General features: G+C 44.0%; 1 protein-coding gene across 4 annotated transcripts; it reads left to right on the top strand.

The window, feature by feature from the left end:
* Positions 1–832: 832 nt before the first annotated feature.
* Positions 833–25,576, top strand: PSEN2 (presenilin 2). Of its 4 annotated transcripts, none has more exons than XM_068675924.1 (12): positions 833–956; positions 5,206–5,406; positions 6,125–6,354; positions 7,558–7,699; positions 8,306–8,373; positions 9,344–9,564; positions 10,149–10,247; positions 12,064–12,141; positions 13,706–13,825; positions 14,377–14,495; positions 16,333–16,432; positions 24,687–25,576. In XM_068675924.1, exons 2-11 carry the CDS (start codon positions 5,263–5,265, stop codon positions 16,429–16,431), a joined length of 1,320 nt encoding a protein of 439 aa, XP_068532025.1. In that variant the 5' UTR covers positions 833–956; positions 5,206–5,262; the 3' UTR covers position 16,432; positions 24,687–25,576. The 4 variants fall into 4 exon arrangements, with proteins under 4 accessions (XP_068532025.1, XP_068532023.1, XP_068532026.1 ...); XM_068675922.1 differs by having other exon boundaries at positions 16,233–16,432; XM_068675923.1 differs by lacking the exon at positions 833–956 and adding an exon at positions 4,315–4,469 and having other exon boundaries at positions 16,233–16,432.
* Positions 25,577–26,321: the final 745 nt, after the last annotated feature.

Genomic DNA, 26,321 nt, shown 5'->3' with positions numbered 1-26,321 from the left:
GTATATCACAGTGCAATATACCATACATATACACCATATACAGTGTGGTATATCATATATTCCACAGTATGGTGTATATATATACCATAGGAATGGTTCACTTGTCACACCTTGCATCTCCTTTAACACCACCCTGCCCTTCCTTCTTTTGTGTGTAAGGTATCAGGGATAGCACCAGGTGAAGCTGGAGCTCTGCCTAAAATACTGAGTGTCTGCACTCGGTGCTCTTCCTAAGCGAAAGCAGCAGGGAAATAAATGACTGCTACAGGGAAATAAATGACTGCTGCTTTTTATGCCTCTGCCCCCAAAAATGATAAGCAGGTGAGAGCTGCCTGAACCTGAATTTCGTGTAACTGTTGCTTGATAACCTAATAGGCAACAACAGAGGGACGGGAGCGATTTTTGTGATGTTTGAGGAAGTTTGTTTACATGATTACCTCGCTGCTATACTAGACTTGAATTTTAACCAAATAGAGGTCTAAACTTCTCATAACGATTGCAAGTAATGTGAAATAGCTTGTAGTTTTCATTTATTCACCCCTGATCCATGAGGCGAGTGAAGGTCAGACTGAACTCCAAGACTTGGCCATTTCCCCCAGTCTCTCTGCCGCGCTCCCTATTGCCTTTTTATTTCGGTAACAACCCACACCCGCACATCGCTCTCCCATTCTCGAAGGCCGGGTATACACATTTAAATGCCTCAAAAACACCCCGGGCTCAGCTAACACCGGGGCAAGGGACGGCGCCTCCCCTCGCCTCCCGCAGGAAGGCAGCGGAGGGGCGGAGGCAGCGGCCGAGTGGCGGCTGCTGTGGTAAATGGGGATGGCGGGCGCCACCCTTCCTTCGGCCGGGGGTGGGGACGGAAGGCTGCGGGGCCAATGGAGGGAAGGGCAGGGCCGAGCAGGGCCGAGCCGGGCTGAAGGGAGCCGAGCCGGGCCGGGCCGGGCCGAGCGCAGGTGGGCATCGGGGCTGTGGGGCCGGGGGCTTGAGGCGAGCTGAGGCGGGCTGGGCTGGGGGTGGCTCGGCGGCACCGCTCCGGGGGGTGTGGGACCGGCAGCTGTGCTGGGTCGTCCTGGGAAGGATATATGTGTGATTATGTGTGTATATGCGCGTTTGAAATGGAAAATGGTCTGTATTTGTTGTTCCCGGAGTGATAAAGCGTCTGTTGTGTCTCTTTCTGAGTGCGCAGAGGTGGCTGGCCGTGTGTTTAGGTGGACAACAAAGCTGGCCCCATGTTGCAGGCCAGCCGAGCTGCGGTGCTCCTCTGTGTCTCCTTGGGGCAGCTTGTGGTGGGGCCATATTAACTGCCCCTGGTGCCCTGAGCCCTCGGACAGGGTTCAGGAGGACAGCCCGGGTGTCCCTGGTGTGTCCCTGGGGCACCGCCAGCAGGACCAGAACTGGGAGCTGCTCCTCCGTGTGAGGTTGGACCCAGGCTTTGAGGTGTCCCTGGTGTGTGTAGGTCTGTATCCACTCATATTGACTGCTACGGGTTTGGGCCTAGGGCTGGCGAAATAATTCTGACCTTCTTGGGGAAGGGTCCGGTTTCAGCTCTGTCAGCAGAGTAACGCCGTGGCTGTGTGTCGTGCCTCTCTGTGGGAAAGTAATGCTAGCGTGTATGTTTTGGCTTTATTTGTTGGCACCAATCTGGAAATTTTTCCTCCTGATTGTTATCCCGCCACTTGGAATTACTGGAAATGTTTTCCTCCCCTGTATGTTAACCAGCAGCTGTGATTACAGGTGAAACTTAGGGGACCATCAGGCCGTCGGTGTCAGCCCAAAGCTTTCTCTCTGTCTAACTGTAGCAAAGGAAAACTGCTTCTCTTCATCTGATTGCTATCAAAGAGAACAATATATATGGAGGAGTTTAAAATCTCAAGTGGATTATTAAATATTATGCCAGCCAGCAGCAGCTGTTCTGTGCTATACCTTACACTGGTAATATTTATCAAGGACAAAAAACATTGCAAACAACTTGGTTTTGTTGCAGCACAGCGATGCTGTAGCATGAAATTAAAAAGCAAGCCAGGGTTAGATCCTCATATTAGTTTGAATTGGCCCCATTTCAGTGTAATTGATAGAGTGGATTTATCCCAGTTGAGAGAGATCCCTTGCACAAAAGACATACGGAAAGAGAGAAATGGTAACTCCTGCTTCCCTGTAGGCTTCACAAGGCTGCTGTAACATAGGGTTTGCTGTAGTCTCACCTCAGCTGCTCCATTATAAGCAGTGCTTAACTACTGACCTAGTTTTTGTCCCCTTTCATTTCTGCTATGTGGTTTTGAGAGTTTGGTCTTTTGGTTCTTAAACATCTTGTGATTTTTTTAATGTGTATTAATAGTTTGGATCTATCCACAGAGGAAAACCTTGCCTGATGTCCTGTGGCTTACTGGGTCAATTTGAAGACTGTCTGGCACCCAGTGTTTCTGTCCTTCATTGGCTTTATTTAGTAGACCATGCTCTGTCATGTGAATATAAATTCAGCTTGCATTTCATCCCTCTGAAAGCTCCTCTTGTGGTATAGCCAGAAGGCAATTGTGCTTGTCTCAGCCCTCTACTTTGCTTTCCTAATCTGTCCTTTCCCCTCTTCAGCTCAGTCTAGGGAAACACATGGTCTGCATGCACTGATCTATTTGCTGTCATGCAGAAAAATGACCATATCCAGGAAAGAAGGTTGTGCTGACTGTGTGGCTGTGAGTGACCAGCCTGGTCCTTCCTCCCTGAAATCAGTGACAGTGTAAACCAGAGCTCTGTCTGGCGGCCAGCACAGCCTTAGTGCCAGTTAGTGCAACTCAGAGGGGTAAACGGTGGTGTTAGACAAACTGCACTGGGGTTGGTGGTAGGGCAGAGGGCTCCTGCCTCTGTAAGCCGTTCACCAAAGAGCCCTGCTTGGCCCTGTGCTCCTCTTTCCTCCTCTGGGCACTGGGTCTGGGGCTGCTTGGGCAGCCAGCCTGGGAGCCTGTCATACTGAAACCTGGCTCAGCGAAAGCTATGGCAAGCAAGCACCTGTTGTCTCTTCAAAAGAACTGGGTTGCTGATGAGCACCTGGTGCTGGCACAAGAGACAGGGTGGCGGGACAACCCCATTGGCAGTAGCACAGATTTAGGTCACTTTCAGGTACCTGTGAATACAACTTTGGAGATGAGAAGCGTTGTAGCATCTTTGCTTTTATCCTTTTTGAGAGGGAATAACAGAAAATATCTGGCAATATTACAACAGGAGACTCTTCCCATGTAATTATGAGGGTTAGAAGTTACTGGTGTGTTTTTGCTACCTGTATAATTCTTCCAGTGGGTACAACTAGGATGGTGAAAGTAGGCTAATTGGCTGTCCCTTCTGAAGCCTCTGCAATGTTGCTGTGCTCACATAAAAGCTGCAACACAATTTTTGCTGAAATACTGGGAGAAAAAGGTCTTTGTTTTTATGCGGTTGTTAAAACCTAAACATTGGTCCCAAACGCTGAAAGAGTAAACTTTACTCTTACAACTGAACTAGAATCTAGGCTCTCAGCTGTAAACTGTGAGCCCCACGTGCTCAGAATGTGTTGAGCAACTGGGGAGTGGAGACTTTGGGCTCTGTAAGGAGAAAAAAAAAAAAAAGCACAAAAAGGGAAGTGTTAGGCAGCTCACTGCAACACAGCTACTGTGAAGCTGATAGGCCTGGCTTGAGGGTTGCCCCTGCATTTGTTCCTATAAATGTACTATTTTTATCACTGAAAGAGGAATTGAATGAGAGGAAAAGGCTTGAAGAGAAGGCATGAAAGGAGCAGATGTCTGAAAAGTGTTTCACTTGGGCAGATTGAGTTTGCTTTCTGAAATGTTTTGAAGGTGACCATTGTATTCAGGATGCTGTGAAAGATGGGGGAATCTCCCACTCCTCCCTCTTTCCTTCTCTTGAAGTGAATTTCAGTCCCTCTAGTGAGAAGCAAGAATCTCACAGAGCTTTGAAGCGTCTACTCCAGCCTCTCAAGCTGCCTGGTAGACAGAGAAGTCCACTGGTCAGACCATGAATGCTTAATGCAGATGTATGTGACTGCGTCCAAGTCATGTGGCTGCTTCAGCTTCCTCCCCTGAGTTGGTTATGTTGCCTGAGATACACTCGTGTGGGGAGCTATTTTGTTTGTTTTGGGGGGGCAATACCTGGGTAAAATCCAGCAGAGGAGAGTTGTTCTCGTAAGTGTTACAGCTTTATAATGCATTAGGGGTCTGGTTTTGCTTATGGGTAGGTGGCTGAGAATCAGGTGCCTGAATTATCCTTCTTTACTCCAGTTGCTTTGTTAAGCTGCCTTAATAAACGATAAAAGGAATTTTCCTATCAATCCTATTTAGAGCTACCTGAAATCATGGCTTTAGGGCTGTTCTGCACTAGCTTTAGCCAGGACAGTGCAGGTCCTGTCTCCAGTGTCTACAAGGAAGAGCTGTTCCTTTCCTTTCTGCATTGTGCCACTGCTTTCTTCACTTCTCTGCACAGCGGTAGGTGGAAAGAGGCCAAAAATGTCAAGTCTCCACTTCTATACTTGAAGTTGTTGCCCATCCAAGTGGGTTTGCTTTTAAGCACAAGTCAATATAAGAGGAAAAAGTAGCGGCTCACCTAAAGGGCCAAGTTCTTCCCCTTTATTTACCCACAGCCCTTGGGCAGAGGGAAGAACTGCTTATGAAATTCATCTGGATGATCAGCAGCCATAATACGGAAGGCAGCATGTAACTCCTGCTCAGTGGCTTATGTAAAGCTGAGGCTCCAGGTTACTAAGAAACTTCTGCTACCTGCTGATGCCTGTAGGAGTGTTGTGTAAGAGCTGAGCTCTCCTAGCTATCTGGCAGCCAGGCAGCATTCGAGGTGAAGCCTTGTTTGGCTCATACAAAACAAACACCAAGCACTGGGAAACCTCCTCTGTGAAAGTCCGGGTGTACTGCTCATGGAAGAGGCCAAGCACAGAGGCAGGAACTGTGGCAGCTGTGGCAGAGGGGAAAAAAATACTCGGTGGATTAGGTGCAGTTGGTTCAGCACTGCATTTTGCTGTTCCCCCTGGCTGCAGGATACTTTAACTGAAGATTGTTGCACCTGATGTGCCAGCAGGCTAAATCAGCTATCAGAAGGAGATAAAGTTATGCAGCCTGCTGAGATTGTGCTTCCTCTTCAAACTCCCGGTTGTTTGCGCTGCAGTGCTCACTCTTTTTCTCTTTTCTTTGGCTTTGCTTGTTTTCTCAGCCGTGAGTAGCTCCTGGCTGTGCCTCTCCGGAGTGAGTGCTCCCCGGGAAAGTGACGATGATCACGTTCATGAACAACTCAGACAGTGAGGATGAGACCTGTAACGAGAGAACATCCCTGATGTCTGCAGAGAGCCCTCCAATACCTTCCTACCAAGATGGCTTGCAAGCCTCAGAAGCAGGGGAAGCGCAGATACATAGGGTGAGTATGCATCCTCTCCGGGCACTGAAGGAATGGGGTACGATGATAAAGGTAGTCCTGTTACCCCTCAATCCATCCCAGCAGGCAGGCTTTTAGGATTGGCTTTGGCCAGTGTTACTTCTCTTGGCCAGCAGCTGCACTGCCTGTTCCCATTTCCTTCACTGCGACTTTTTCCTCCCTTTTTATCTCCGTATATACTCCTCCCCTTTCCTTCCTTTTGGTAAAGATACAAGCTTTTAATCAGGACCTGATGCACATACAACTCGTGCAGGATATCCTTTTTAGCCTTCTCGCTTTGCCAGAAACCCTTTGTCTGCTCAGGTCAAATGCAGCAAATGTTGGGACAGGATCTAGTCCTACTGTCAGTGAAGCACTGTGGTAAAACAAGCACCGCAGTGCTCTGGGAGTGGGATCTGGTCAGGTTTATGCCACCTCCGATGAAATTTGTTCCCTCCCAGTTCTGTGCACCTCACCCTTCATATGTATGTGTCAGCCTCTCTCTGTATGCACTGAAGAGGCCCTTAGATATTTGTGGGTTTGGTTTAAAAACTGTTGCAGCCTATTTGTAAGGGAATTTCTAATTGCATTGCTCAGTTGGCACCGTCCTACTAGGAACAAGTTGCTATGCTTTGGTAGCCTCAGCAGCCTCATGAAATAGTGGAATGAAGCTCTGAATGCAAGGAAAGGATCTTATATATGTGATAACTTTTCTTTTCAGAAGAGGCACGCAGGCAGCAGCCGCAGCCCTAACAATGTTGCTGATGGGGATATGGCTGACTCGGGTGTTCGAGCGCGAGGAAGCGCCTTGGAAAACGAAGAAGAGGAACTGACGCTGAAATATGGAGCGAAGCATGTAATCATGCTCTTTGTGCCTGTCACCCTTTGTATGATTGTTGTCGTCGCCACCATAAAGTCAGTGCGCTTCTATACGGAGAAAAACGGGCAGCTGTAAGTGGGGTCTTCAAAACAGCCTCTGAGTACGTGGGATCCCTGGCATTACACATACACTCCGTGCACATACAGCTACGTACACAGCGTGCCTCCTTGGCAGGCTGGGAGAGCCTTTACATGGCTAAAGATGGCTTTGTAAGCATACCAAGGTCTTACACAGATGAACACAGCCTATTTTAGTAAATTTTTTCAGTACCTGTATTGTACTGATTCATTAACACTATCATTAGGAATGAAATCACTTCATGCTGCAGTATAAAAGGCCCGGGTTTACCTCCTGGTCTGTTCACCCGCTGGCTGGAAGCAATCAGGGAATAACATGTTCATTTGGATGAGTGTCTCATTTCCTGATGACATTTTTGGTTCCTGAAGACTCATGGTGTGGATACATAATTCCATCCAGCTCTTCCTGCCTGCTCGAGACCACTCCCAGTGCTCCAACAGCACTTCACATGGTGGCTGGAGGAATGGAACCAAAGAAAAGAAAATGGAGGGGGTGGTGGCATGATAAGAAGGGGTAAAAAAGCCCAAGACACTCTTAAAAATTGTAGAAAGAAAGGGTCCCCCCTTGCTGGACAGCACCTGGGATGCGTCCTTGTTATCATGGAGAGGGTACAGAGATATACAATAAAAATTAGTGGCCTCAAGAGAAGTTGCTAAACTTATTTATCATAGCATCATAAAAGGGCTTGGGTTGAAAGGGACCTTAAAAATCATCTAGTTCTGACCCCCCTGCCATGAGCAGAGATACCTTCCACTAGATCAGGCTGCCCAAAGCTTCACCCAATCTTGCCTTGAAGTCTACCAGGGATGGGGCATCCACAGCTTCCCTGGGCAACCTGTACCAGTGCCTCACCGCTCTCTGAGTGAAGAATCTTCTAACATCTAACCTAAATCTCCCTTCTTCTAGTTTAAAACCATTCCCCCGAGTCCTCTCACTATTTTCCCATTTATGCTCTGTTTCTGTTTAGAGCTCTGCCAGATGCAGCTGCTCCTGTGGTAGTGCGCTTTGGTTAAACAGCACTAATCTGTAGCTGATAACTAACTGGAACCTGGCCCCTTCAGAGGATACACCTGATGTTTACTGTCCTTGGAAGTCATTCCTCCCTTTCTTTCCCCCCACCCTGATCGGTTTTTATCTTGGGGCAACTAGTTAGATGAGAATATACATGCTTGATGTGGCTTTGCTTTATACTGCAGGATCTACACTCCCTTCAGCGAGGACACCCCGTCTGTGGGCCAGCGTCTCTTGAACTCGGTGTTGAACACCATCATCATGATCAGTGTCATTGTTGTAATGACCGTGTTCCTCGTTGTTCTGTATAAGTACCGCTGCTACAAGGTAAAGCATTCGTGCCCGAGTGTTTGCTGCATGCTTGCTGTGAGCAGGTTCGAGTGAGGCTTGTCTGTCAGGGACTGCACAGGTTAGTCCACAATTTAGTCATGGCAGCAATTTTGTTGTAGAGAACAACAAAACTGCCTTTGCTAGCAGTGTTAGAGTGTGCCTCAGAACGTGCTTTGCTGTTCATTTGCCACTAATGGTAGGATGTTAGAAACAGCCTGTTATTTGTGCTAGTCAGGTTTGAGTCCTCTCCTTATGGTCAAAAAGTTTTTGCAGCTTGTACTCAAGGACTCAGTTGTGCCATTTAAGGTGAATGCCTTCTGAAGTTTTGGACAAACTGTGTGGGAACTAGTCTCATTCTTGCCTGTGGAGGCTCTGGTGGAAGAGAAGGATAGAATATAGAATGAAAAAAATTGGGAGAACTGGGAGCAACTGGCTGTCCCTCTTCCCTCATCAGCTGCGGGGAAGGAAGGTCTTTGGAAACTGGAGAAGTGAAGAAAGAAAGGCTGTTGGACAATAGGAAGGTCTGTCAGTAGTGCATGCAGCACTGCAGCCTGTGCAGGGGGAACAGCCCCTTCAGTCACTTTCTTTTCTTGCTCTTAATAGTTCATCCATGGCTGGCTAATCCTGTCCTCTTTGATGTTGCTGTTCCTCTTCACCTACATATATCTCGGGTAAGTAGAAATGTTGCAATTAACTTAGTGGTTCAGAACTACCCTCTCTTTCTGTTTGGAGAAAATCCCCAGCTTAATGAATGGAATGTCTCTCCTTCTACGAACAGAGATTTTAAAATAAAAAATGTTAGCATTAGACAGCTTTTTTTTCTTTTTTTTTGATGAAAAATGAGGTCTTTAATGGGCAACGCCTGATTTTACAGTAGTTACTCTACAAAAATCACGGGGAAGTGATACCACAAACATGAACTGAACTGGCTGAACTTTGTCGTACAGAGGTACATTGATAATGACTTTCAGGAGATACTGGTATAAACTGCCAACATCCTGGGATATCTGTCATCAATTGTTTCTAGAGATGTTGTCACAGACGGTTTGGCTAGATGGAGGTTCCCAAAACATGCCTTCGGTGTGTCTTTAGCCTCTGAGAACCAAGTGGAAAGGAACTTAGTGTTGAGTTAATTCTCTGGATTGTCTTGCCTTATCCTCAGACTGCGTCTCTTCAAACTCATTCCCTTAGCTCCAAGTTGAGAAAGAAGCAACCTTTCAACTTTCCAATGACGCTTGCTTATATTTTTTTTTTATTTATCTTTAATATTGAAATGCATCCCGTCATGCTTCTGGTGGGATGACTTGCATGTGATTTCTTAGGTAAAGACTGCATAGCCATGAGCCTATGTTAAATCTCGTCCTGAAATCTGGCCTGCTCAGATCCTTGGGATCACTGTTGACCTCAGGACTAAGGCAGTGTAGTGTTTGCCACACACAGCACACGCATGTCCTGCAGAGGGAACACAGAACTAAGAGCAACAATTGGCTGCCAGGCTGGTTCCCCTCTTGAGATGACATCTGCTTATATCCTGCTTCCTCCTGGTGTCACAGGAGGCTTGCTTGTTTGAGTAGATCTAGCAAGGTGCTTTGCATGTCGGTTGCTTTTATTGCTCAGCTAAATTTCACTGTTGTCTTCCAGTGAAGTACTGAAGACGTACAATGTGGCCATGGATTACCCCACAGTCATTCTAGTCATCTGGAATTTTGGAGCTGTTGGGATGATTTGCATCCACTGGAAAGGCCCCCTGCAGCTCCAGCAAGCATATCTCATTATGATCAGTGCTCTGATGGCACTGGTTTTTATTAAGTATCTACCTGAGTGGTCGGCATGGGTGATTCTAGGTGCAATCTCCATCTATGGTAAGTCTGGGCTGTGACTCTGAAGGTGTGGCTTGTGGAGAGGTTATTTGGAGTTAAAATAGTTTAAAAAAAAAAATTGTCAGTTAAAAGTTTGAAGAGAACTTGCAGGATGATGTATCTGGAAGGTAATATTCAGCTTGGTGAGCTCTGACAAGGAGAGAGAGTATGCAAAGAGGAACTTGACCAAAGGTTGAAAAATAGTCAGCATACATAGTAAAGGATTGAGGAACATAATCAAAGTACCTCCAGTTCTCTGTTAATTAAATTTAACAATTTAATGTAATCCTGTCATCTACTTTCAAATGAATGATGTGTTGCTCTCAAGAAATTTAGGACTTTTGTAGGATTAATACAATGAAAACTGTTACTGTCACATTAAGCCTTGGGGGATGGTATTTTAAATGAGCATCATCTTCAGAGACTAGCAGCTACAGTTGCACAGCAGCAGAAGTCACCATTCAGGAAATCATCTGGTTAATATCGATAGATGTCATTTTGAGGGAGGAATAGCTTTTCAAAGAGCAGGAATGCAAAATATGCATGACAGTTTAAGGTAAGATTGTCTGTTCCTTTTCTCTCTGCAGATCTGATGGCTGTTCTCTGCCCTAAGGGGCCACTGAGAATGCTGGTAGAAACTGCACAGGAGAGAAACGAGCCCATTTTTCCTGCATTGATATATTCCTGTGAGTAAGATTAAAATATGAATGTTTTTAATGACAATGAGCTTGAAAGCTTTTTCTGTGTCAAACCAGTAAGCGCTATTTTAGTTATTTCCTTGCCCTCAGATCGGTGCACATTTATGTCCTGGAACAGACCATTTGTAGAAGACCTTATCAGTTACAATGGTATTAACTCTAATTAGCCACAAGGGTGGGCAGATTTGCCTTGTGAAACTAAAATGTTCAAAAGTAGATTTACCTTTCCATGAACAGCCTCAGAACGTAAATCTTTGTTCTGCATAATAAGCCTTGTGTAGACAGCAGTGTTTGTAAAGTTTTGTAGCTAGATGATGCCCCCTCAGTAGCCATATTCCTTCTGCATATGCTTTATAGGCTCACTTCAGGTGTTTGAGGCTCTAGCCTCCTCTTGCTCTGTGCATTGTATGGATGGCAGTGTGAGATATTTGCTTTATTTTTCATTGTCTGGCTGCTCCCGGCAAGTGGCTCTGTTCAAGTATTGCTCTGACAACAAAATCAGTCCTCTCTTCCCTGGATTTCCTGGACTGTTCAACTATGATGCCATCCTGTGCCCGTATCCACAAAGGCATTCGTATGCTTAAGACTGGGATAGTTGGAAGGCAGGTGACTTAACGTTTCCAGGACCTGGGCTCAAGTGCTTCCTGGACCTCAGTGGCTTCCATTGCATCACTTGTAAGGTGAATCAGTATTTCCAAACGTTGGGTGCCAAGCTGAGGATGCCTACAACTTGACTGATCTAGTTTTTCAAGTGTTTAGTGCTATATAAATGCTTCTGTATGTTCCAAGTAGAGCTTCTGTTGACTTCAGCTGACTTCCATTCCACATGGACATTCTGTTATACTGGCCTGAAACAATCTAGATGAAGTTTTCCCTATGTTTTATTTAACAGACAAACAACAGTTTCGCTAAAGGAGAATGCAATTCAACGAATAATAAATACTGAACAAAAAGTTCTTAGGCAGAACGTCAGTGTTTCCATTGCAAGACCGCATTCTGTGGCTACCTCTAGATGCAAAAACATCACCGTGACTGAGTGTGTAATGGAATAGTAGACACTGTGTTTGCCTTGGCTTGTTGTTTAGTTTAGCTTCTGTAAAAACAGGGAGACTGAGGTACTCTTATATAAAAAGCTAATTTGAGTCCCCTTCAGCATGGTTTGTATCTCAGCATGGTTTGTATCCCTTCGTAAATTAGGGATTCATCTTAAGAATAAACCTGCAAACATCCTTCAGTTGTTCTTGGAACCAAAACAAAAATAGCCAATATTTTGACAGGAGAAAAAGAGTAAAAAGAAAGAAAAAAAGGAAAAAAAAAAAAACACAAACAGAAGTGCAGGGAGAAAACAGACACTCAGACAACTCCAATGAATCTCTCACTTGTGTTTTTTACCTTCAGCAGAAGAGGGGGAGTATGCTGTCTGCCTTAATCTCTGGTTACATTTTGTACTACCATCATTTCCTGGGCAACTGTTCCCTTTGAATAGAAGAGCCAGAAACCAGGAAAAAAACAAGATGATGAGGACCCTTATTTGGGATTTTTGCTGTCTTCAGGATACAGACAAAACTATACTGACTTATGTTCTGAGACTTTTCTTAAAGACTGAATAGATGCATGGCCTTTTTTTTTCTTTTTTTTTTTCTGACCTTGCAGTGACTTAAGTGACTAGGGAAACCAACTGAGAATCAGTGTTGTAGCAGTAACGGGGGAAGGGTTTATATTTGTAGGGATAGCTAAATACTTAGCTACTCTGAGCTACAGTGAACAATGTTTTGTGTCTGATTTCTTGCTCTCTTTCTTCTAGCTGCTATGATATGGACAGTTGGAATGGCAAAGCCAGACACAGCAGCAAGAGGACCAAGTCAGCAGACATGGGATGCAGGTTTGCTTGCATGTCACACTATCCTGTGTAAATAATACATGTTTGAGACTGCAGGTCTCAATGTTAAGGTCTTAAATCCCAAAGATTGCATGTTTTTTGCAGTATTGTTACATCAGTTGCAGAACTTCATGGTGTTCTGAAACCTGGTGTTTGGACTGGCAGCAAAGATGGTGTAGGAAGCTCCAGTATTTGGGTGGCCTTTATTTAAAAAAGAAAAGTGTTGTCCAACACACAGCTTCAGATACACTGAAGTTAAAGCTGATAGTGGGGTTGTTGTTATAGTTTTACCAGCTGGGGATGGTTAATTACAACATAAGGTCATAAATATAATGCCAGTGAGCTGGTGAACTTTTGTTACTGAGTTGCACTCAGGCAACTGCCACAGAGCAGACGTACCCTTAGCTTGTTCTAAGTCCAGTTTAGCTTATCCTGCCAAAGAAAATGGATGTCTTTACATTTACCCTTGGGTAAAGCTTATGTTTGGGCAGTTACCCAGCAGGAGCTGATGTGTTCCAGGTTTACATTCTATCAGATCCTGTGGTAATTTGTGTGCCATTGTTTTTATCTTCTTGAAATGCAAGTTAAACAGCACTTTTGAAGGTGATTGAGTAAAGTCTGATTTGTGGCATTAGAAGTATTTTCTATCTGGTCCTGTTGCATTTGCTTATTTTCAAGATAAAATAGCTGACATACTAACGAATGACAGTCACAGTCCTGCTTTGAAATCAAGCACAAAGCAGGAGCAAATGGCACCTTGGGTTCTACCGAATGCCCCTCTGGAAGCTCTGTGTGTCCCAGATCACAGTCTGTTGACATCTGCAGTAGCAGTGTCCTGTCAGATTGCCAAAAACTGGCAAGTTTGTATAAATACTTCTGAAAAATAGGAACTGTCAAATAGAGTAATGTGTCACATACCAGCTGCTTCCAAAAGCACTGTTGATTGAAAATGGAAAAAATGAAAGGACTGTGTTAAATATGTTTAATAGAACCCAAAAAAAGAAATTTCTGTTGTGTGAACACCCAACACCAACATCAATGTGATTCAGAACAGATTTTTTTCATAAATGGCAGTCTTCCTAGTCATCCATTTTGGTAATACTACCAGCTAGGGAACACCTAACACCTCCACCTTAAAGACGTAACTGTATGTATTAGTTTTACTTGGTTTCACTTGTCATTCTAGCCTGTAGAGGCTGTGGATACCAGTGTGCCCACCAGCTTGATTCAGGGATTGAAAACCGAGGTGAAAACTCTCTTTGCTTTTAATAACTGGCAGAGCAATGCTTAGTTCTGTGCTTCTACTCTGTTTACTCACTTGTTGAAGCCGCTAGGTAGTTGCCAAACAAGCTGTGAACGTGTAGCCTCCTCAATGGTTTCAAATAATAAAATGTTTTCTGCAAATGCCTGTGCTTGAGTTGGTCCTGACTCCAAGACAAAAGGCTTATCTATTCCTGAGAAGCTTCATAAGAGTGGAGATTGCGTGTATCAAAGCAAGTTATAAATGCAGCTACCTCTTGTTTCTTTTTATTTCTCTCTTTTCTTGGCCTGTTTTTGTGGAATCAAGCGGAAGATGAGAGAGAGAACCACAGTAGCCCTTCACACTCAGACTCTCAGATTTTGGAGACGAGGAGTCCTGTTCCAAGCCACCCCATCACTTCTTTAGAGGAACCGGAGGAGGAGGAAAGTAAGGGAAGCTTCATACCTTGTTATCAGTGCAGTCAGGGTTAGAGCCTGACATTTTTACTCATAGTGGTTAACATGCAAACTCAGTTGACTCTAATCAGTTTATTTGAAAAGTTGTGACTTGTTGGGCAACAAAGGTTTTGACTCGGACTGTGTATTACTTCTTACTGGTGCAGTATCTGTTCTGGGATTGTAGCTCCAGTGATATACCTTGGCTACGCAGACAACTTAAGCAGTTCCTTCTTCCCCTTGCATCCCGCTCCTCTTCTGTCCCTCAGCTGCCACAGCTGTAAGGCAGCACAGGGAAGCACCTCAGAGAATGAAGTTGAGTAAAAATAACTGCAGAAGAGGGTGTCTGGAAGCCCGGACCCCCTCAGTAAGCTGCGGAGGTAATCCCTGTTACCTCAGTGCAGGATGCTAAGGGTCCAGGTTGGTGGGTAGCCAGGACTAGCAACCTTCAGCTGGTCCTCAGGAAAACAAAAACTGTTCAGGAGGAAGCAAAACTGGAGAAGTAACACTTATTTTCATTTTTTTCCCCTTCTACTTCTATAGGGGGTGTGAAGCTGGGCCTTGGAGACTTCATATTTTACAGTGTTCTTGTTGGGAAAGCCGCTGCCACACCTAGCGGAGACTGGAATACTACACTAGCCTGCTTTGTAGCCATTCTTATAGTAAGTAACCAAATTCTTACATCTTACAGTCTTGTTTAGCTCAGCAGTGTTGCCAGAATTACCAACAGCTGAGCACTGCTACATCACTGCAGGTAACATCCTGGGTATTTGGGTGAGAGCACCAGTGGATTTTCTAGCACGGTGCTTGGCCTATAAGGACATGACCTCCACATGATTAGCAAGCATAGTCAAAAAGGCGAACTCCCTTTTGCTAAGGAGAACTGTGACATAGGGGGATGAAGGCCTATTTCATTCTTGGGTTTGAGCTGGGAAAACGGAATGGAAAGAAACTTAAAAATCCATGAAAATTATCAGTAAAAGCAGGTGACTAGCATACTGTACTTGCTTAAAGACTTAGACCTACCAGGTCTAATGACCACACACTGTCAAGTTTTCACCTAGGTAGAAAATCATTACTAAGAACTAGCTTATTTACACCGGTATCTTCACTGAAATGAACCAGGAGAGCAATGGCAGGAGTTTTAGAAGGTAAAAAGAATTGCAATGTCATTCTTGGGCTTCCATTTCCCTGCTTGGATCCCAAGGGGAGAGACTTACAGTGACTATCACTTGTGAAAATCATGGATTAGAAAGCACAAGAACTAGAAATTATCACATTTTTAAAGTGTGATTACCTTTCCTACCTCACAGGTCAGAGACACCTATAGGATCACTTAGCTCCATATTCTGGTGACTGGTGGCCATTCACAGGGTCCCTTTGTGGGGAAAGTTCTCTTTTCTGTCCATCAGACCATATACCCCATTCTGTCTTTTACAGTGCTGTTAAATTCGTTCTGGCTTCATTTGGCAGTTTTATATTTCTGTTGATATGTAGCTTTCTGTTTCCCAAAATGGTCTCTGCAGTTTCTTTGCAGTGAGCACATCTCTAAATGTAGATGTAAACTATGGAGTAGGTGTAGGCCAGATACTGTCCGTGACGCGTGTAAAGAGCACAGCCACAGGCTCAGCTGGATCATAGCTAGACCTGCAGTCTAGAAATGCTGACTTTAAAAAGATCCTGACTGCTGATCTGTAGCTAATAGATGTTTTTTGGAGCCCAGTGTGAGCACTGTCTCAGATGTTCCCTCATTGTGGAGGGAGAAAAAAGGGCTCAGATAAGAGAATTAATCCATACTTAAATATACATAGTTGTACTGTATATCCAAAACCTACAAAAACTTTGACATATTCCAAAAGATGGATCTTGGCCTGCTGTCAAGATAAAGAACAGAATTCACCTAGCGTAATAAGCAATCTAGTCAAAAGCACAGCAGTGGGATATTTTTTGGTTCTTTTTTTCCCCAAGAGACCTTGAAACCTGTGCATGTATAAGAAGTACATGTCGCTGTGTATTAGAGCCCTCCACTGAAACTCCTTATCTATGCAGTTCAATAGGATGTAAATAGTTTTATCTGCTGGATCAGTAACAAATACATAATGGAATAGTACAAAACAATCTGAAAATAAATTAACCTCTCAGGGTCAGTTGTATGTCAGCATTAGCTGTTTTACACTACTTTCTCAGCAAGCAGCTCTGCTCCAGGTTGCTGAAGAAAATATCTGGCCAACTTGTGAGAAAGATGAAGGTGTGGGAAAAATGTCTCATTCCACTGTAGCTCAGGCAGGCTTCAATTTCTGTATAGTGTATAGAGCTTATTATTCATATATTAGGTTATTGATGACCTATGTTTGGGCTTCTTACTTTATTTCTTTGTTTTTTTTTATTCTCTCTGGCAGGGTTTATGTTTAACTCTTTTATTACTGGCTGTTTTTAAGAAAGCATTGCCTGCTCTTCCCATCTCCATCACCTTTGGCTTGATCTTTTACTTCTCGACAGACAACCTTGTGCGACCATTCATGGACACCCTGGCCTCCCACCAGCTGTATATTTAGAAGAAGAGGGAGTTGGAGGATTCTTTTTAAAGCTTTTCTGTGAAGTACGGTACACTGTTTGGAATAAGTCATAACATTTTACACCTAGTGCCATGTATTTGTAAAGAAGGCAATAACTGTGACATGATGCATACTAAAATCCTAGTTACATGTTAAGCTGAGATTTTTCACAGGACTTCTAATGCTTGAACTCCAGTGAAAAGCCTAGCTCACTGCTGAGGTCAGAGTTAAATAACTTGTTTGTTCTTTAATGTGCATGCAGGCTCCTGTGAGCAAGGAAGCCTGTATGTAGTGTGGGGCGCTGGAGAGATGAAGGGTGTGATCTGTGCTTCCAGAAACTGCGGCATTTTAGCCACGGAATTGCAGACAAGTTTAACTGTACTCTGAAATTGTTAACACTTCTCACTTTTGAAGTGTTGTGCAAACACGAAATGAAAGTCAGTCATACTTGCAATTAGAAAAGCAGAGCAGTCAGTACGCAGAGAACAGAGTACTGCTACACCTAGGTGTAAGCATTAGGCAGATGCCTAAGGCTGAACTTCATAAGCTGGCCTCTGTTTGTACAATTTCTATTGAAATTTCTCCTGATGTCTGTTTATTCTGATCCTAGTAAGACGTAGCCATGGTGGATCTAGGCAGCATGTCACTGGTAGGACATCTGAACATCAGGCTTGTTCCTGAGTGCATCCACCGCTGCAGCTAGCAGCTGAAGGCAGGGCTGACTGTTCTAGCAGATCAGATCCTCGCCATGGGAAGACAGCACTGTCTCCTCACAGCACTTTCAGCTTCTCAGAAATCTTTTCCTGGATCCATACAACAATCCCCAAGTAGCCATAAGGTGGAAATTACTGCACAACTCCAGTAAATCGGGTGACCTGTAACTTCTCATGTGTAAGCTTGGTCTCATTTCTGTGCATTATTATAACTGCTCCAGAGGAGGATTTACCTTCCGTTTATGAAGAGGTCCTCTTACACTGATTGAGGATTGGCTTACTTAATTTTTGGTACTATTGTTTGAAGAGTTTTTACTACGAATTTTAAAATAGCTATTTAATGTAAAAGGAACTCTTTTGAAAATATTGTCATAATTTGTATCAAAATATGGGGGAGCAAACTTTAATCTGCTGTTACATTCCAGAAGGCATCATTAATGCTGGAAATATTTACACAGCATTAAATGACTTCATATCAAAAAAAATTACACTTGTCAGTAAAAACAAACAAAAAATCTGACTTGACCTTGCTGTTAGATGTATTTAATCACACTTCTCTTACACATTTTAAAGGTGTTTTATTTCTTTTTATGTCAGTTTCTTAGAAGTAGACAAACTTTGTATTTTTTTCTTCTGAGGTGTGTATAATAGACAAACTAGCTCTGTTTTCTTAGACAGCTGATCAGTATCAGTGTTTCAAAATACAACATTACATAGTGTTTTGTGAACAATGCAGTGTCATTGGGAGATGGAGAACTTCATGTCTGAAGCTACTTTTTAGATAACACTTTGAACTATGCCTTTTTAAGATAGATTAGCTTGAACAAGTCTATTGGAAAAACCACTACTTTGATATTTAACAAGGACATCATGTAGGTGCCTCAAACAAATTAAAAAAAAAATGTTTTCTTATGAGTTGTAGGTGTCTCTGTTTGGACAAGTAATTTTTGCTCTTTGATTTTTTTTATTAAATTTGCAAGGTTTGGACTTAAACTGCAGGCAGAGTTAATTATTACTGATAGGTATTTTTTTTAAAAATGTGAACTACTAGAGCTATCTGCTGTTTCTTTTTAAGGTTTATGGGAAAGTTGTGTTCTTTATGTTGCCAAATCATAGTACAATCACTTGCAATCATGATTTTATTTTTTAGACTGCATGGTTTAGAGAGGATGTTAAATATTTATATGTACTAGAAGAAACGTCCTGCTTAGCTTAACAGGGTTGTAGCATATTGTTTAAAATGATTTATTTTTATGCACATAGAGTTGATATGTGAAGGGAATGGGGGCGGGGAGGGATCTGTTAATTACTGAAGGATTATTAAAGATCCTTGAGTTTTTTGTAGATTTGTTTGCCAAAGGATTGGCCTCTTACTGATCAAATTCTGCATAACTTATAAAAAAAAAAAAAAAAAAAACTTTGAGGTAACTGAGCAGTGTATTGTCAGTGCAACAAAATATGTTGTCCTGGTAAGTGGTAGGAGTATGTTGTATAAAAACTGGAGTGGTTGAATTGTGTAAAAAAAACTTATGTATTTACTACTAGTGTGTATGTATATTCACCTTGATGCACCTTGTGCGTGTGAATGTGTGTATACACACATGAGTTTTAAAATAATATTGAGTGACTTCTCATCTCATTGGTCATTTTCATTTGTGTATGAAAGTGAAGTTTTATTTGTTATACTAACATTGCACAGCATGGCACAGAATTTACTTGCACCCTTCAGAAAGGAGGAACAGGAGCTTAGTGGCTGCTACACAAGAAATTGGCACAGTGATCTCGCAACTTGACAACTCGATTCTGCGTGTGTGTGTGTGTGCATAGCAAAGTTGTTTGTCTGTTCTGTTCAGTCATTGCTTTCACCTTGCTGCATGCTCTGCTAACCTGCAATCTCTTTGACCTTGGAGAAATCCTAAATACTCGATATGGCTCTGAAAAAGTACAGCTGTCTGGTCAGGTAGGCTTAGGATGACACCCACCTTGTCACTCAGCAGCTCAAAGCCCTGTGGGAGGTGCCATGTGTTGGCATTTTTCTACGTGATCCCTGTCACATCTCCTCTCCAGTCTAAAACGAGTGTTTCATTGCATCTAGTCTGAAAAGTGGCTTGGGCATAGCAACAGTCCCTAACATGTAAGATTGAGGTTATGTCGAGGAACAAAAATGCAGTGGTAAGCCTGCCTAATGCAAACCCAAGCTTATCGTTGCTGGGAGATACGCAGCCTTCTTGCAGCTTGTAGTGTCTCTGTTAAAAGCCTGTGCAATGCAATCAATTTGCTGTTGTCACCTTCTGACCATGTAGCTTCTGCTTGTGCTTAATTGTTGTTTCCTCTTGCTGCTTTGTTGTTGCTTTTGGTTTCAGTTGTTATTGTGGGGCTGTTTAGTTGAAGGTGTCTACAGTGCATCAAAAACAATGCACAAGAAGCAGTGCAGTCATAAAGAAACTACAAGAAGTAAGACACCTTTCAGAATCATGCTGTGCTCCCACAGCAACGCTCATCAGATACTCGGTCTCATTTGCAAAACCTAACTTCAGAAATTACCTCAATGAGAAGCCAGTCTGTGCTAGACAGATCATCTCCCTCTGGTTCACAGAGAGAAAAGGATGTATCACAATGTGAGGTGTCTCAGCAAAAGCAGTGTATAAAAATTGCTGAAACTGGGTCAGCAAGGGTTAGTGGGTACAGCAAGGTCGCAACACACTCCTACCCCAGTCAGGAAAAAGAGCAGTGGTCTGTTAGTCTACACCTTCTCTGCGCCAGTCGCTAATGAAATCTCCATGGGGCCATCAGATTGTTAGGCCATCTCTCTTTGACTTACTGACAATTGCTGTCTGAACCCTGGTGAGGAATAGTTCAAGGCTCCCTGTCCTTGTCAAACAAAATATATGGTGGTCTCCCTCATGCTCCCAAACCAGTACATTGCTTTGCTTTGTTTTTGCCTTCCTAGGCACTTCAGTGAACCAGATGGTGTGAGTTCCTCATAACTTAGTGGCTTTTTTTTTTTTATTTGAATATATAATTATTTTTCTTGCCTGTTTCTGTCAGTCCCTGGTCTCTGTGTCTGCAGTACAGCTCTCTGGCAGCCATAGGAGGGCAGTAAGTCTATATGGAGAATTACCAGCCATTTTAAAGCACTCTTCTGTTTGTGCCTTGTTTTTCATTGAGGCTGAAGGTTCTGCAGTCTCCCTTACGGCAAGGTTTTTTAGCAGGCACCCCATGTCCCAGCATAGCTGCAGTTTTGGCACAGCAGGGGAGAGGCCTTGAATGAGCATCAGCTCAACTGCACAAGAATCCATTTAAAACCAGATGGTTTCAGTGTCCTGTCATGTTCAACTCTGAAGCTGTGAGATGCTGCTGTTACAACACTGCATTTTGTTTGTGTCCTTCCTTGTTTTTGTTTTTTTTCCTCTAAAGAATTCAGCCCTAGTTTGAGTTCTACAAATCCCAAGTATAAGTCAGGTGCTTCTCCAGGAACTGTTACATTTTTTCTGAACATCTTCAAGAAGCAAAGGAGTAATTATATGTAGTGATTTGTCATGTCTTCTGTCACTTGCAGTCTCCTGTTTTGTCCCAGCAGGTCCTGCTTACCTGGGAGAAGAGTACACATCACTCCAGCTCTCTGCATTGGGGGATGCAGGATCTGGCTAGATCTTCTTCAGTCTCCAATAGCTATCTGATTCTCTTGAAGTCAGTTGTGTTATAAGAAGGCAGCCTGGACAGATAGTATCTTCCCATCCCATAGTATTCATGTCTCCTAGCACACCACAGCGTCCCTAGTTAAATTTATCCTTGCTTGCTCTCCCTTCACCTTATCAGGAAAGGTGAAGTGGTGTGAGCTGTTCCAACTTCACAAGTGGGAAACACAGCGAGAGTAGGAGTGTAAATGCTGGGTTTAAGCTTGGTTATGTAGGAAAAATCAGGGCATCAAGCATGAATAACAAGTCGCCCTTCTTCCCTTTACATCTTCCTGTTGCTACAGGTTTTCATTAATCCATCTTTTCCCACTAGCTTCCAGGCATTTGCCCTGGGCCCTCAAGGAGTTAAGTGAATGTGAGCTGTTTATTTCCTCCTTCATGCAATGCATTTGTTTGACAGGTGCCCAAGAGCACAATTTGGATGTGTCAGTGCTCAGTGTTATTTATCACTCAGTATTTAATAGATATAAAGACTATGAAGTGGAACTAGCTAAGCTCCTTGATATAGAAACCTGGTTTGGGGCCAAGGAGTAGGAGGGGGAGTTTTCCAGAACTGGAAACTGTTTTGAGTCCTGTCAAATGCAGGCTGAACAGAGTGGCAGCTCCCAAGGCCAGCTCAAGGTTAGGTCTTTGCAGAAATAAATGGTGTGTGAAGCCTGGTACTCCCTAACTGCTTTGCAGGGCCTGAAGAATCAGGAGGAGGCAGAGGAGGAAAAGCACTAGGCCAGCATTCTTTCACATCACTGTTTTCCATGTTTTCAATTATAGAAACAATCACAGAATGGCTCAGGTTGGAAGGGACCTTAAAGACCATCTAGTTCCAGCCCCACAGGCGGGGATGCCACCCACTAGATCAGGTTGCCCATGGCCTCATCTAACCTGGCCTTGAACACCTCCAGGGATAGGGCATCCACAACCTGTTCCAGTGCCTCACCACCCTCTGAGTGAAGAATTTCCTCCTAACCTCTAATCTCAGTCTCCCCTCTTTTAGTTTAAAACCATTCCTCCTCATCCTGTCACTATTGGATTGAGCAAAGAGTTGCTCTCCATCTTTTTTATAAGCCCTCTTCAAGTGCTGGAAAGTCACAGCGAGATCACCCCGGAGCCTTCTCTTCTGTAGGTTTAAACATCCCAAGCTTCCTCAGCCTTTCTTTGCAGGAGAGGTGCTCCAGCCCTCTGATCAACTTCGTGGCCCTCCTCTGGACCTGCTCCAACAGCCTTCTAGTGCTGGGGGCCCTGGACTTGGACGCAGAGCTCCAGGTAGGGCCTAATGAGGGCCTCAACCGGGGATGGTCACTGCAGCCCAGGCTGCCTCCAGTCTTCACCTCTTTGATGAGCTCTTCCACACCGGTGAGCACCAGTAACGCTTCTCCTCTGGTTGGTTTGCCTAATACCTGGACCAGGAACTTTTCCTCAATGTCCTCTAGGAATCTCCTGGATTGCTCACAGGCTGCTGGGTAGTTTTACCAGCAGACATCTGGGTGGTTGAGCTCTCAACCTGTCCGTGGCTGTTTCTCAGAAGCATCTCTTCATGGTCACTCCCTTCCACGCTTCTGCAGGGCTGAGTGAGGTACATGTAATCAGTCAGGTGGCAGAAGGAGAGGGCAAAGCACTCACCAACCTGTACAAGCAAAGGCCATTTACAATGAGCAGAAATAACTGATCTGTCTAGCAAATCAATAAAAAACTACGGACTGACTAATGTTTATCCAAGTCTCCCCAAACATGGGAGGAATGGTAATACGGTGTTCTTGAGGCACAGCTGCTCATCAGCTGCTATACTCTCCTCAGCTTCATCTCACCCAAAATGCCTTTGCTTCATACCTGTAAAGCATCATTGTGCAGAAGATTTTGAATGTTGTAAACAATATTGTGAATGTTTTACTTTGCTGGAGAGGTTTTGTCTTGATGAAAGAAAGAAATTCTTTAAACTGAGAACAACAAATAACCACCCCTGGGAGATGTGGTAGGATCCCCATCACTGGAGATTGTCAAGATGGGGTTGGATAGGGTGCTCGCTAATGTCATCCAGGCTCCCTTTTCTAAGAAAAGGTTGGACCCGATAATCTTCTGAGGTTCCTTCCAACCTGGGCTCTTCTGTGACTCTGTGATTAATTGCTAAGGTGACAGGGGCCAGGTGCACTGTCCCAAAACCTATCCAAAGACAAGGACTAGTATCGCTTTCTTCCATTTAGTGCTTCTATCTGCAGCCTCTCCACCTGACTCTGTCCTTCTCTCAGCATACTCCGCTCCCGTGGGCTCGCCTCCAACTTTCCAAAGTACCCAGAACCCATTCTGTGCCCATGTGGAAAAATTTGGAGGGAAGGGTGAGTTTGTGTGGCACAAACCACAGCCACACATAGCGTGGTGGTAAGAGTGGTGTGCCACACACCTTTTTCCAGCAGTCCTCTGTCAGCGATAAACATGTTTGCAGCTGTGGTTTGTCATGACTTGTTAGCACCCCATCTAGAGAATAACACTTACTTCTCTTTTTTTTCATAATGTAAAGAAAAAAAATAATCTACGTACCTGTATACAAATTTCCACTTCGAGAAAACATTTTTGCAACAGGTCTTCTCTCCCAGTGGAACAGAAATCATGTTATCTGACCCAGTGAGACTTTGTGTGTGTGGTGGAGGGCAGGGGCATGCCCTGGTGCAAGACAAAGAGGCTGTGATCTGCCTCACGTCCCTGAAAATCTGCTCTGTGAAATGCCTGAAAAGTAGCCTTGCTACTTACTCTCCAAACAATTATTAAAGATAATCCCAGCATTAGTGGGCCTGCCACGGCTTCCTAGTAGAGGTCAGTGGCATATAGTCACTTCCCTGGAGCCATGTAGCACTAGCCACAAAGGCTCTGTCAAAAGCCAGGCTGTGTAACCTCGCAGCAGCTCCTGCCCACTTCCTGCTGGCAGGAGGGCTCAGCCTTCCAGCAGCCCCACTGGTTTTCCCTGCCTCCTTCAGCTATGCAGAGTGAGGCTGTTAGCTGACAGCTCCAGGAAGAAAATGGGGGTGGGAGTTTGTGAAATACCTGTTTCGTTCCCTGCACTGCATCTTCTTGGACAGAAAACGTTTGTCACAAGAACTGCTACGCTGACTCCTTCCAACAGCGCTAAATCAGCTTAAAGTTCTCACTGGCAAAATGAAATTGAACCCTGTCTCCTTCTCTTTGTAGTGAGGGAAGAGAGAAAAGGCCAAGTACAAAGAATGCCTTGATGTTTTTGGGGTGAAAATACACAGTTCAGGAATCAGAGCAGCCCTAAGCATTATAAAAATAGCTCATCGTTTGGATCCTGGGACGATCCTGGATGTGAATTTACCCCTGACTGACTCAGAGAGATCTCATTTCTTTACAAGGCTGTTGCTCTCATTCTTGGCCGTAAAGCCTTGTAAATAACATGAGATACAAACAGTGTCACTGAAACGTGCCAAAGTTTTGAAATACCCAGAAGTTAACAACTGAAACCAAGCCACCTGTCCAGTGGCTATTCCATGAGCTGTTTCAATTCGTCGTCATTACGGTGTTAGGTTGTTGGGACACCAATTTATCAATAAATTTATCAGGCAGATAAGACAATCCTCCTTCCCTGAAGAAATTGCCCTATATAAAAGATGAATGAACATGAGGTAAAGCCCCTTAAGAGGTAGCTTATGAGAGCTTCGATAGCTGAGGGAAGCATTTCCAGAGTAGTTTTTGCTTTGTGATTAGCTACACAAATGTGGGAGAAGGATGATGGTGCACATTTTGTTGTGGTCATAGGAACAGATTGGGCCTGTCCAGTGTAAGAGGATTTCTGAGTGTTCTCTGAATAGCCTGGGTGCTCGTCAACCTGATGACAAGACCAATATTAGCTTAATTGAGAATCCATCAACTTTTTCTTTCTGCAGGTTAGTTGTCTGCCTACCAATCCCGTTGCATTGGAGCCCTTCTAACTGCAGGGACTGAAGATCTTTCCAGGCTCTGGTTCTCTAACTTTTTTTTAGAAGCTGAGACAGTCTGACCAATTCTTCTCTACGTATGCCTGGGAACTTGGCCACTTTGTACAAGGCTTTAACAGAAGCCAACTTTCTCTGCGTTCTTCAAAGCAGTCAACATCAGAACTGGAAGAGATTTTTTTTTTTTTGGGGGGGTGGCGTGGGGGGCTGTTCCTTGATGTCCAATAAGCAGCAAGCTGCTATCTGCTGAGCAGACTTTCCTCAGAAAGCAGCAAACAGGAGGAGAAAAGCAACCTTACCTAAAGGCTGATAGAGGGCCTGCTGGAAGTCACGTTTAAAGAGGCCTGGACTCACTCCTTGCCACGTCCTTCTTGCTGCTTTTACCGAGAGCTGCAGCAGAGCTGGTCATGAAATGTGAGCAACCCCTGAAATTGCATCATTAAGCCCTTCGTTATGTAAGTCTCGGTGGGCAATGTGAGGTAAAGATATGATGGCACCACTGAAGCATTTGCTATGGAGCCGTAACTTCTGGCTGCTATGTCAAACTTTCCCACTGACCTTGGGTAAGGTACTGACCTCTGACTTGTAAAATCGGGATATCTGGAGAAGTAAATTATCTTCAACAAACCATTTTAGGAGCAGTGAGGAGAAAGCTCTGGGGAAGTGTGACTCATTCTTAGTTATAATTTGGTTATTATAATTTCCATTATATTTATGTATTGTATTATACTTGAGAATAGATCTATCATTATAGTGTTTGTATCTAGATTGTAATTTGTATTATATTCAAATTTATTACAAGTTGTATTATAATTTAATAAAAGATTGATATATAATCCTCATTGATATAAGAACCTTCCTAGAAGCAATCACATTTTTGGATAAGGCAGCAAATCTGTTGAAAGCTGACTGAATGTGGCAATACTGGGTAAGATTTGAGAAGCAAATGACAGTTGTAGTACCGAAGATGTAATGTGACAGATTTCTTAATGCTGCTCATGCTTGCTCTGTAAATTCAGATCTGCACAGTGCAGATCTGCGAAAGGAAATAAGTACATAACACAGAAATTACATGGGATTTAGACACTGAAGTAAAAACTTGTAACATGCAACAGCCTCATTCTGCTGCCACGTCATACTGGAGGCACTAAGGCATCAATGGATGCCAAACTTTAGTTTTTAGCAGGAAACTCTTCTAGGTTTCTTCTAGCCACCCTGCTTGAAAGAGCTTAATCTAGCAGGTGTTTGCATTGCATGTTTAGCAGATCAGCTCCTACAGAAACTCTGACAGTTGATTCAAAGCGTGTGTCTCTGCTGTTTTATCTACAACCTTCTGGTGAAGGGCACAAAACCAGAATGCAGTGGCTTGGGCTTCCTTCCCAAAGTGATCCTGGGGGGCTGCCCACAGGCAGCAGCTCTTCAAGCACTGCTCCCACACGGCTCCATCCCACGGGGTCCATCCCCCAGGAGCAAACTGCTCCAGCACAGGTCCCCCACGGGTGGGCAGCAGCTCCCCCCAGACCCTTGCTCCTGCGTGGGCTCCTCTCCAAGGGCTGCAGGCTTTTATCTGACACAGGGCAGCTTCTG

This window comes from Anas acuta, chromosome 3 (genome assembly GCF_963932015.1).
Source record: "Anas acuta chromosome 3, bAnaAcu1.1, whole genome shotgun sequence".
NCBI classification, from domain to species: Eukaryota; Metazoa; Chordata; class Aves; order Anseriformes; family Anatidae; genus Anas; species Anas acuta.
The sequence above is the reverse complement of the archived record's forward strand: the minus strand, read 5'-3'. Positions and strand labels throughout refer to the sequence as shown.

Coding starts and splice junctions, on each gene's coding strand:
- PSEN2 (XM_068675922.1), top strand. CDS start 5,263: ATGATCACGTTCATGAACAACTCAGACAGTGAGGATGAGACCTGTAAC. Junction 9,565..10,148: donor AGGTGCAATCTCCATCTATG/GTAAGTCTGGGC, acceptor TTCTCTCTGCAG/ATCTGATGGCTGTTCTCTGC. Junction 13,826..14,376: donor GGAACCGGAGGAGGAGGAAA/GTAAGGGAAGCT, acceptor CTACTTCTATAG/GGGGTGTGAAGCTGGGCCTT.